This window comes from Euleptes europaea, chromosome 3 (assembly GCF_029931775.1).
Source record: "Euleptes europaea isolate rEulEur1 chromosome 3, rEulEur1.hap1, whole genome shotgun sequence".
Classification (NCBI taxonomy): domain Eukaryota; kingdom Metazoa; phylum Chordata; class Lepidosauria; order Squamata; family Sphaerodactylidae; genus Euleptes; species Euleptes europaea.
In genome coordinates, this window is record NC_079314.1 from 82,868,415 (window position 1) to 82,880,919 (window position 12,505).

At 40.0% G+C, this 12,505-nt stretch overlaps 1 protein-coding gene across 3 annotated transcripts in view; it reads right to left on the reverse strand.

The window, feature by feature from the left end:
- Positions 1 to 293: 293 nt before the first annotated feature.
- TMCC3 (transmembrane and coiled-coil domain family 3) overlaps positions 294 to 12,505 on the reverse strand; it is a 130,248-nt gene continuing 118,036 nt past the window's right edge. For 2 of the 3 annotated variants that reach the window (XM_056846734.1, XM_056846735.1), the window contains exons 2-4: positions 2,756 to 3,669; positions 1,858 to 1,993; positions 294 to 925 (exon numbers count right to left, since the gene is read on the reverse strand). In XM_056846734.1, the coding sequence (XP_056702712.1) occupies positions 623 to 925; positions 1,858 to 1,993; positions 2,756 to 3,669 (1,353 nt within the window). In that variant the 3' untranslated portion in view covers positions 294 to 622. The remainder of the gene's footprint in view (positions 926 to 1,857; positions 1,994 to 2,755; positions 3,670 to 12,505) is intronic. The other variant, XM_056846736.1, reaches the window with a different exon arrangement.

The window sequence follows — 12,505 nt, forward strand, 5'->3', positions numbered from 1 at the left end:
ATTCAACACATGGGTCAGCCATGTATATATTTTAAGTTCCTTTAAAAATCAAAGAGTATTAAATAAGCCGTAAGGCAAAAACTCTCTAGAAACTGTTAAGCAAAAAAACAAACAACCCCCCTCCTGTTGATTCTTGGACCAACAATATCCCAAAGAGATACCAAACTCCATCTCAAGTTAAACTTATTAGATACTGGTCATTGGGAAATACACGAAACACAAGCTAGTCTTTCAATTCACTTTATCATTTGCATATGTTCCATAAAGGGGAGAGAAGCTGGTTGTTATTTAAAAGGTGAACTGATATAGATGACCACATATTAGTATACAACTCTCCCAGCAAGGATTGTTGTTACTTAGGTTCTTCTACACCCCTCCTAGAACAGCTGGTTGGATTAAGGCAAAAAGATTTATACAAGTAACCAATTTATAACAGATTCAGCTCATTCCATGCAGTGCAACTGATCACCAGCCAGAGTGATCAGAGTGATCTTACATATTTATATCCAAAAGGGAAATTCTTCGTCCAGTTGGCACAGTTACACTGCAAAATTAAAGATTTGGCAGTTTTGTTTAGAAGTATTTCTCATATTAAAAATAGAAAGGCTCTGCAACAGTAGACTCATCTTGGTACGATCATCTTTTCTATGGCACAGATAATGTGATCCCAGTTTTTGCATAAAATTGCAAGGGCAGTCACTGCAAAAAAGGTGCAGAGAATATGGAAACGACTCCGCATCATAGGAGCGATAAACTTTGCTATGGTGGAAACACACACTAGGATGACAGTCATGAAGGCCAAGACTACGTTTATACATTTCCCAAGCAGCACTTTGGCGTTAACGGTTTCTGACTGCAGGGCTTGCTGTTCTTGTTGATGGAGCTCCAGTTTCGAAACACGTGTCTGGCAAGACTCCAGGGCTTCCTATTGATACAGGGGGGGGGGGAGGGATAAAGAGCAGGATTAAAGAACTACCACTTTTATACACCAAACATTTCTACATGGTTAGGGGACGTTCTAATGTACAAGGTTCAGACCGCCTCACTGGTCTTATTTTTAAAATTAATTTACAGCGGCTTGATAAACTATATTCAAAACTGCAAATATGCGAGAAATAATTGTACTTCTAGAAAGAGGAAAATGTACAAGAACCAACGTTTATGATTTGTATCACGATCTCTAGTTACTGAGTGATAAAAACCTGGACCTATATAGCACTTTGATGCACTTTAATATCTTTATATTATTCATTGCCACAGCAGCCATGTGAGAAAGATTATATATTTTCCATGAAGAGCTGGGTTAGAGGGCCAGTTCTCAGATTTACATGAGCTATGTAGTGGGCCCTCCATGAAGTCATCCCAAGCCACCACTGTTAGGTTAGAATTGGCAGTGCATGCTTTGGATGTGGACATTTTCTCTCCCTTCCTCCCTCCAGAGACATGCAAAAGTTATATTTTGGTCCCACTGGAGAAACGCAAGAGCATAGGAAACATGAGGCATTTGGCTTTCTTTTCACACCTTTGTCTCCAATTAAATTTAATGTAATTTTAATTGGGCTTTTCTGTGCCACTTTTCTCCTTATAAGGACCCAAAACCAGTTTACAGACATTCCTAATACACACAAACCAACTTAATCCATACAATTTAAATAAAGAAAACAAACACATCCTGGGTGGTTACTAATTCACTAGGCTGGCAAACATAGGTCCCCAGGGCTGAAGCTGGTCTTAAATTTAAGTCCAATTCTATCAGCTCCCAAGTCCAATGCTCTGCTACTTGACTACTGATAATTAATAGACTGGATACAATCAATACAAAGAGGAATCAATTATTTAAATTGTAGAACTTGATACCTGGACATCTCGCGACCGCTCATAAGCCTGATATGCTACCCTTTCTTCAATACTAGCTAGCTCTTGTTTCAAGTTGGCTGTTTCATGCTGATGGAGGTCTGTTAGATCATTCAGTTGGTCTTCCAATCGTTCATACCTTCACAACAACAAAAGTTTAAAAATATATACCTTCTTTGTGAAACCATATTAAAAAGTATATACTCCAAATATATTCTAACTTCTTTCCTTGCCTGTACACCAAACTCTGGGAACATGTAAATGGACAGGGCTACTTCACATGTTAATGCGGTATATGGTTATGTCTGCTTCCTCCAATATAGGGAGCTATATCAAATTGCTCTTGAACATGCAAGGAAAAATGTGTATTTGCTATTTGGACATTATCACCATTTTACAGGTACACGTAATTTATTTCTGTGAACCTATTTTTAAAAAGGAAAGATGTGAAACAGCTCCAAGAATTTGAGTTTAGACCAAAGCTCGATGTTCACTGGGAGTGACTTCCAGATAGCTATTGAACAATTTCGTTGAAAAGCCAAAATCACACTGTATAGCACATTATCACACTGCAATCAGAGGAGTGCAGGATAAGATTCACAACATCAACCTGCACAAAATGGTACCATGAACTTGCCACTAGTTTTGACCTCTTTCAGCTCTTGCTGCCCTTTTCTGACCATTCTTTGCTTCTCTGATTACACACAGGCTCAAGTAAGCCTTTGTTGTTTATGCCCAGAAAAACCTAAACTGGGACCTGTAAATTTAGGCTAGTCCCTATTAAAGGGATGAAATCAAGCACAATTCTTCTTATCCTTTGTTGTATTAATATCCCCACCCACTTTACCATTTATCTCGTTTGCCCGTCCAAAGTTATTTCAGCAAAACAAAAATTATATACCTGTATCTTTCCTCCTGCAGTGTTTGAGAAATAAAGCCATAGTCTCTTTTGAACTGCACTTTTAAATTCTCTATATCCTCTGCTAATTGGGATTGTGCTTCCTTTATTTCTCGCAGCTCTTCCAAGATCATGGAAAGCTTTCCATGACTAACCAGAGCATTTGTCCCACCATGGCCAAAGGACTGATTTCCATTACTATCTGCAGAGCCAGATGTTCCACTTGAGCACTCATCATCACTTGCATATTTTGGCTTGGCCACGATGGTGGCACTGCCACCGTAGGCCCTAGAAGTAGTTTCGGGCCTGAAGTCATCCAAGCTGCTCTTCAGGTGAGCAATATTGTCAGCGCTACCAAACTTATTCCGGATCAAGTTTGCGAACTCTCTTGATTTACTGAATACAAACACTGGTGGGGTTAAAGAGACTCCTGGAACACCTGTCTTGCTCTCATTGCTCTGGCCAGTAATACGAGTTTTTCCATGAGTATCCTTTAAAGAGTGCTGAATTTCCTTTAAACTGTCTTTGGAAGTATCCTTGGTACTTTTGGAGGAACCGTTTTGTTCAATGTCCTTGAGCTTTCTGTGATATTGTTCCAGTTTCTTCTGTAGCTGGGCAATAGAGTGGGCAGACTTTTGGTTCTTCTTTTCAAAGACTTGTTTAATTCGCCCAGCTTGCTGCTTGTCTGCACTGTTCACCAACTTCAAATATTCTGCCACATTCCCATCCCGAGCTGTCTGTTCTATTTTGATCTGCTCTGTAATTTTCAGAATCTTTTGTTTCAAGCTGTCTGCATTGAGTTTTACTTTTTGAAATTCAAACGCACCATCAGGTACTTCAAAGTTGAGGTTGGTGTCTGAACCCCCACGCCGAATGTTAAGAGGCAGGCTGAGAGTGTTCATGTCATGTCTTTCCACCTATAAAGAAGATTGAAATTCAAAATGGGTGACAGATTTCCTTACACATAAAGTTGATTTCCATGAAATGATTCATAAATAATTCTAAGCAGAATTTACTTTATAACCACAAAGTATGATTAATCTTGTGGTAAATATTAGGCTGATGCAGAAACTAGAGGCAGAGGAGTATTCTGCTCATTAAGCTATATGGCACATTCATGGTATAAATGTGCTTAACAAGAGATGTAACAGATTACTACACTTGAAATAGTAAATACTGGGAATCTAGGCCAATGTATCATTGCCGTAGTCCTCAGAATTATTTACATTCAGTTAAAGTATACTGAATTTACACAAAAACAACATTACAGATAAAAATAATCATATTTTTTATGTTTGCTAAACAAATTTGATAGTCTCATTTTCCTAACAGAACTGCAGTGATTTCAATATATAACTACTTCTGCCTGTCAGATAAAACACAAATTTTAATTGTTTTTAGAGACCTGGTACAACACTTTCCCCCTTTCCTTGGCCTTTCATTCTCTACCTCAGTTTCAAGTTATTCAGTCCATTACTATATCATTATCTTCAACACCAAACGATTGTGCTAAGTCTTAATCCTATTCTTTGGCTACCTATTAGTTCAGACCCCACCCACCCCCAGATTCTGGCTTCCTACCGTATTCCCGATGCTCTAGCTAATTCTAGTAAAGATTTTAAGAAAATGTCAGTTCAGATAATCTGACTCCTTGCAAAATTATTTGCTTGCAGTCTTCTATAAAAAAATCCCTCTGTTCCTGAGTCAATCATAGATGATTTTAGGAAGCTACCAGTTAGTTTAAATTGGAGTAACTTTTTTCTTCTTGTAGGGTTAAGTCCAGCTTCCCTCTACCCATGCCTCCAATAGACTTATTTCCAGAATATCCACCACTGATTGGTTGTACTGTCTTGCCACCACTACCCAAGCTTCAGGCAGATTGTCTACCTTCCACCCTACATTTTACAGTACTGCTTTTACATTTAAGCAATGCTTATTTCTAAAAATAGACTATTAAAATTTTTTTTTACTGCAACACTACTCTGCAGGGGGAAGAGGAGGTTCATGGCAATAGACACCAGCCAATTACTATTCTGTAGCTTCTGCTATAAACTACTGGAATTGATTCTCTCAGAGCTCAAGCCCGGAGAGGATATTTGACAAATCAAGAGACAAAATAAAGAGAAGTGTACTTCCTGCATGCATTTCCCCAGCAATTCTTGTTTTTATGAACACAGGCAGTTAGTAAAACTGTTACCAGCAAAGCAGTATAAGCTCTGAGAAACATAAGGTTTTATTTGCCATCTGATCTTGGCACAAAAAAGCAAAGCCTACCATTGTCAAAATCGCTGAAGATATCCAAAGGTTTCCAGATCGGGTGCTGGATTATATTTTAATACCAGCCTGGTGAAATGCCTTTTAAATGTAAAATGTCTGAAGTAATATTAGCATTACATGCAAGTTATAACCTATTAGATACTTTGCACATTGAACCTGATAAGAACTGCCGCATGATGTAATAAATGAAGAGGAATGTTATTAACCTGGTTATAACTGTACGGATTCTTGATAACTGAAGACAGTTTATTTAACCAAGTGGAAATTCACAAAGATCCTCACTCAATATTCCTGATTGTGCACAGGCATATGCATGCCATAGTGAATGTTATTTTTTGATATGCTGACATCTCATGTACACCCTGTTCGTCCTAGCAACCAAGAGATATATGCACCATCATCCTCAACACAAGTTATAGTAGCTATTTTTAATCCTCTCACCATAATGGGTTGAATACAGCTGGTGACTGATCAGTGTTGCATGAAGCTTCCGTCAAAAGCTTTTGAAGTTGGAACTCAGAGGCTGTTACATGCAAATGCTAAATTAGAAGCCCAACACTGAGTGTTGTTGTTTTTTTATTTTGAAAAGTAGCTTTGGGAAAGGGGTGATTGAAAGCAGAGGAGTGGTAGAAGGAACACAAAGAAGTATAACCATTTCTGCTCTGCATTTCCCACTCAACAAATCATCGTCCAGGCTGTTTCCCACTCAGCAAACCCTTTTGTTTGAGTCTGCTTTCAGATGAGTTTCTCCTGCTGTGTTTATTTTAGTTTGTTTGTGATGGAGGTTATGATTTAACTTAGACTGATAGGACCCTGATGTCCTATGTCACTGAGTGATTTCTCTCCATTTGTGTGTGAAAATTCTTCACTAGATATACTATCAGTTAACGTTTGTGGGTTTATTGCATATTTGATGTAAGCCGCCTTGAATACTACATAAAAGCAGAGTATACATATTGTAAATATAGTGAAGTATACATTATGTGGTTTCATGATGTCAGAAGACGACAAGTACTCTTTCCTATCTAGAGCAGATATGCATATGGATGGCTGTTTCCATGTACAGATCTCCATAATTGTGCTTCGTGCTAGACTCCACAGATGACATTCTGCTGGGAGACTTTACTAAAAACTTGTTTTCCCTCCCTCATTCCCAGACTCTTGGATGACCACAGACTGATAACGTCCACAAAAGAATGGGGAATTATTAGCATAGTCAAAGGTTATTAGCCATTCATTTCTTTTTGGCATGGGTTTTAAGACCTGAGATACATTCCTAACAGCGCATTACTGAAATCTAAGGGCAAAAGCCCTTAGGAAGCCAGGAAAGTGCCATGACGGCATCCAGGCCCCCCGCGACAAAGTCCGGGCCACTAACGCCAGTGTTAGTGGCCCGAACGCCGGTGGGAAGGCCTGGATGCTGGTTGCGGGGCGCTGCCATGGCAGCACCGCCCCAGGACATCAATGGGGTCTTCCAGCAGCATCTGAATGCTGTCAAAGGCCTTGCCTGCGTCCCGGGAGGCGTTCCTAGGGCGTTATGGTGGCAGGCTGGGGGAGGAGCCGCCTTTAGGTGGCCTCCAAAGCCTTTTCAGGCCGGGAACACCCCTTTTTATTTTTGCCAAGATACGCCACAGAGGTGGCGTATCTCCCGTGTAACCCTATGAGGGTTGCACGGATTTCTAATGTCGGGAGGAGGCAGCGCAGCTGCATTGCCTCCAAAGACCGGCGCAGGCATTCCTCTCAGGAATGCACTGTAAGTGCTACAGAAATAATAAAAACATCACTTAAGCTAAATTGAGTCCCCAGTGAAACAAATCCATTTCAGTGTTATTTGAAGTCAGAAAATGAGCAGCTGATAACAATTATGAAAAACTTATAAGCTGCACATATATGGCTAAATTTTAAACAGCATAGGAAGGATCTAGTATCCAGCATGGCACAACCTTTCAAACTGTTGTACATTTTAGATATCAATTTCATTTGCATGCTTGTTAAGCCCACTGACTCCAGCCTAATACTTGATATTCAATATTTGAACAAACACAGTGGAAATGTACAATGGCTAATCTGATATTAAAATTATTAAACTTTTATCTCTGACTTCACATAGTGACTCAATTACAGGAGAAGGTCTGTCGTTAGAGATTCAAGATTTAAGCTCTCCTGCACACTTTCTTTCTATGCCTTCTATTATAAAGTGCTCCATAAGGATGGAAGAGAGCAAAGACTTCCGTAGCCACTCGTTTCCTAAAACAACTCAACCTAATGCAAACTCACTTGAATATAAATCAACACAAATTTTAATTTATTTGTTATTTATAGTTGCTTTTTTCACAGGGACTCAAGGCTGATTACACATAGTGAGCCAGTACAATTACAAAAAAACTGGACATTTAATAACCAATGCATTAGGAATCTAGAAATCTGGAACCACCAGAAAGAACGGAACATGACATATTAAGTGGTACAGAAATTACATAAATAGGATTTATGTTATTTCTGCAGTTCAACCCTATTACCTGTGCAGAAATATTTTCTTGAATACTTCAGTTTTGCATAGTTTGCAGAAAGCCAGGAGAGTGGAAGCTTTCCTCACCTCTATGGGCCGGCCATTCCACAAGGTGGGAGCCACAATGGAGAACTTGTACACAGAAAGCTGTTGATTTTGCCCTTTTGCAGGTTGGCACCTGCAAAAGCCCCTGCTGACTTAAGCGAAGTTGTCATGGCAGTGCATAGGAAAAGAGGTGGTCCCACGAATAAGAGGGGCCAAGATCATGAAGGGTTTTGCATGTGATAGTACCTTAAACTAAGCCCGGTAACAGATGGGCAGGCAATGGAGCGTCTGTAGAATGGGAATAATATGCATGCTCTGTCTGGGGGTGGAAAGTGCCATCAAGTCACAGTTGACTTATGGTGACCTCATAGGGTTTTCAAGACAAGAGATGTTCGGAGGTGGTTTGCCATTGCCCACCTCGACATGGGCTGAGAGACTTCTGAGAGAACTGTGGCAGGCCCAAGGCCACCCAGCAGGGTTCATGTGGAGGAGTGGGTATTGAACCTGGTCCTCCAAATTAAGAGTCTGCTGCCCTTAACCATTACACCACAGTGTGTCTAGCTCACATTAATAGCTGAGCCACAGCATTCTGAACCAGTTGGTGTTTTGGGGTTGATTTTGAGGGGAGACCAATGTACAACGCATTATAGTAGTGTAGTCTCAATGTTAACTGTGGTGTGGATCCTTTTCTGCAGCTGCATTAACTTTCTTCCCCAATAATAAAGCTGGATCCAGTATGACCCCAAGGCTTTTGTCTTTTCGGGGTTTAGTTTCAATTTTTTCACTTTTAACTAGTTAACCACAATGGTCAGATAGCTATTCAGGACCTCTACAACATCACCAGGAGATTTGGATAAGGATATATACAGCTGAGTATCATCAGCATATTGATGACAACCCCCAAAGCTATGAATGATTTGTCCTACAGGAATTACATAGAGACTGGAAAGTATGTAGAATAGAATTGTGCCCTGTGGAACCCCACAAGATAGGTCCCACACTGATGACAACTGGTTTACAACTGCCACCCTTTGAGTCCGATCCATGAGGAATGATTTGAAACAGCACATCACCAGATACCTACTCCTGCCTCCAGGTGCCTCAACAAGAGGGCATGATCTACTGTATGCAGATAAATCCAATAAGAGTAGCAGAGGGGCTTGGCAGTGTTCATCAAAACAAATTGGCTCTCACTGAAACACATAACAATGTTTATTTCCTTTAGTTTAAAAATATTCTAAAAATATATCAGAGTTGGAAATGAATATGAATAGAGGTCACTCTGGCCCTCCTGCTCCCTCCCCTGCAAAGAACTCATTGAACCTCTTCTCTTCATAAAAGTAAATTATTCCCTAAAGTCTGCAATTTCCTATGAAGCTATAAAAACTGTACAAAAGGCAAGTGAGAGAGCAGGTCAAAGTTGAAAAATCATACTGTTATCAAGTCAGCTAATGCCACAACCTCATGCTTAGGATGCAAAAACCATATTTTATGAAGGTTTGTTTTTTCGCCCTGCCCCCCTGGTGCCAACAAAAAAGGGCCAGTAAAAACTGTGATTAAAGTTTGAGCTGAGTGAATACATCTTTTCCTTCGAGAAGGGAAGTCTTTAAAAGAATTAGACGAATACAGCTGAGATGGACAAGCATGAGTCATCCAAGCATTTGTAAAGGAAATGAAACTTATTGTGTTTGTGAAATATTCAGGAAACATCTTGGTTTGTTCCAATTTTTCATGGACGGCGAGGAGACCCAGCATTTGGGCAAGCTGTCATCTATGGGCATTAAACACTGGGCATTGTCAATGGGGCTGGATGATACTAAAACACAAGGCACCTTGGAAAGGTGGATTGTCTTCCACCTTCTCTTTCAACTAGCAAACTGATGTTGAAAAACTGAAGATCAAGGGAGCATCATAGGCAAAATGTCATGAGACAGGATTGCAACAAGGATGGAAAACTGAACAAAATTGCTCTCAATTACTCCTCCTTCTCCTGATTCAGCAAGTGCAGAAGAGCAGAAGAAAGGCAATTTTGTCCAGTTTCCCCTCAATGTAGTTCCTTCTGCCATACGGCATTTGCTTATGAAGTCCCCCTGCCCAGTACTTTGTTCAGCAACTCCTTTTTTCTTAATATACCTAGGAAGTTCTTTCACACTTTCAGTATTGCCTTCCAGAATCTGATGCCAGGAAAAGTTCTGTTTTGTTGTTGTTATTTTAGCTGATGTGCTATTCCATACACACACAGGGAGATACACATGCACACGGACGTGCTACATCTATTTTTGGTAATGCTTTTCCAGTAAAAAGCTAGAATGTGTCTCTGTGTGGAAAGGAAGCAAGCACACACATGTAAAACTGCTTCCAATTGCAACTACTTGATTTCAGATTCTGAAGTCAGTATAGATAACGTTAGAGTTGTCTCCGCCATTTCTTGAATGTATAAATGATTCCGTCATACACAGGACTCAAATAAGTAATTTGCTGATCAGAAGAAACCTCTCCACCCCTTTCCCTCCATTCTTCTGTACAGACAGGTATCCTTCAAATGCAAATTGAGTATAGAAAAGGCTGTAAGGATATGCTATTAAATAAAAGGAATAAAACTGCAATACTGATCATCTAAATTTTTAAAACCTGCACATATGAATCCAGAATAAAAGGCAGAATATTAATTTTCAGTGCTCCAAAAAATCTTAGTTTAGTACCCAGTTTGCTGGGGGTGAAGCGTAGGTGGCTGGGGAAGGCAGTGACAAATCACCCCGAAAACATAGTCTGCCTAGTAAACATTGTGTTGTGACATCAGCCCATAGGTCAGTAATGACCCGGTGCTGGCGCAGGGAACTACCTTTACCTTTTTAAAACCTTAACATTTTAAAATGTAGAGTCCTCTAATGCAGGTTGCAAGCAGAATATAAGCAAAGATTCAAAGGCAGATTTGTTATGGACTTAAATTATAAAGCCATTCCACTTACCTTGAAAGATTAAAAAAAATTACTGGGCTAATGCAGATAAGGGTGCAACCGTAGATGTACTTTATCCCACTGGAATCGACCATTGATTCCAATGAGATTTAAGAGCATATGGTTGCATTCAGACAGCATGACAAACTGCTATTAATCTTTGATCAGGAACAAACACAGCTTATTACTGCGCTCACTCCTTTTGCAGGCAGAGCTTGATGAAAACTTTCCAATTCTCTGTGTTATCCAAATACAGCCACCTTGATTAACTGGTTTGTTTTTTACTCCCTCAAAACTGAGATACTGAATATGATAAAATTGAAGTTTGGAATCCTACTGTCTAAACAAGCTCCAGTTCACAAAGGCGCCTGCCTGCATTTGGATACCATGGTACATTGGAGCTTGATCAGACTGAGAAGTTTTATATCAAATTCCATGGGCAAATGGAGAAGAGAGATGGAAGGGAATGAGGGGGACAGGCAGCCATAGCAAGAAGCTGTATTTGTGCCTAATTGCAGTTTAATCATAGCTTCTCTAGGTGTCTCAGTACAGCCTATATCTTTTCCCCGGTCATGTTAGTTAAGTTTTCAGATAGATACACCAGATTGATATTTGTGCAAGACTACTTTTATTTTTACTAGTTATAGCATTATAGATTTATCCAAAGCAGAAAGTAAAGTATACACACACTATGCATATTGCACATAATATTCATTCTGGTGATCAACGCAGAGTAGCTCATTTACAGTGAGGAAGAGGATCAAACCAGGTCACAGGGAACATTTCATCCTAGACTAATCCTTGCTGTGATGTTGATGCAGCTTCCGAGAACCGCAGAGGAGGAAACAGCACTTGCAGTCTGTATTCTAAATCAAGGGTTAGCAAATTAGATTGAAAGATAAGAGGTGGCTCCAGATGCACTGTAACAGCGGTCAGTACAAAGTCTGTTGCTAGTATTCACAGTGCCAGAAATGTAAAAGTGACAATTACATGTTTTTCTTGTAGTGGTGACCCTGGGCCAGTCAAAGTTCTCTCAGAACTCTCTCAGCCCACACGGAGGCAGGCAATGGCAACCCCCCTCCAAACATCTTTTGCCTTGAAAACTTTACAGGGTCGCTATAAGTCAGCAGTGACTTAACAGCACACATACACACAAGCTAGGTCTGGATACAAAAAGCATTTTTTATTACAATACCCTACTAATTAAATATTGTAAAAGAACAGATCAACAAAGCCAGAATGGTACCTAGTCCCAGCGTACTACAAGACAGGAAGGCAACTACAGAACCCCACTCGTTGTTACTTACAGCTTTCAACTTTAACTGCTCCAAGGCAGAACCTAGAACCTTCCTGAAGATTTTATCTTCTGCAGGCTGGGGGGGGGGGCACCCCCAACTTAAAACTGCCTCTTACCAACAACAATGGATGATCCAACAGATACACAAACACAGGACCCATACCTTGCAATAGACCTAGATGCCCCATATACGCTCAGGTATACCATTACAGAATCTGTAATCAGCTACATTATCTTGGGTTCATAGTTCCACATCATCCAGTTTAACATATGCCATCATGTGCTAATGGTGCCCTTCTACCATCTACATTGGACAAATGTGCCAGTCCCTAAGTGAGAAAAATCAATGAACACAAATCTAACAAAAGAGACTGCAGTACTTAAAAATCAGTGGGTGAACATTTTAATCTTCCTGGACATACCGCTGCAGATCTGGAAGTCACTGCTCTACAGGAAAACTTCAAAAGGAATATACAATGCAAAGGGGCTGAATTACAACTCATCAAGAAACTAAACATATTCTGTCATCTTGGCTTAAATAGAGACTTTGGATTCCTCACTCATTATAATTTCTAATAACCCAAGAGAATTATCCTTTAAATAACTACAATAGGCCGTTCTTAAAATCTTGTATCGTACTATAACCCTTTACTGGTTGTATTCATGTC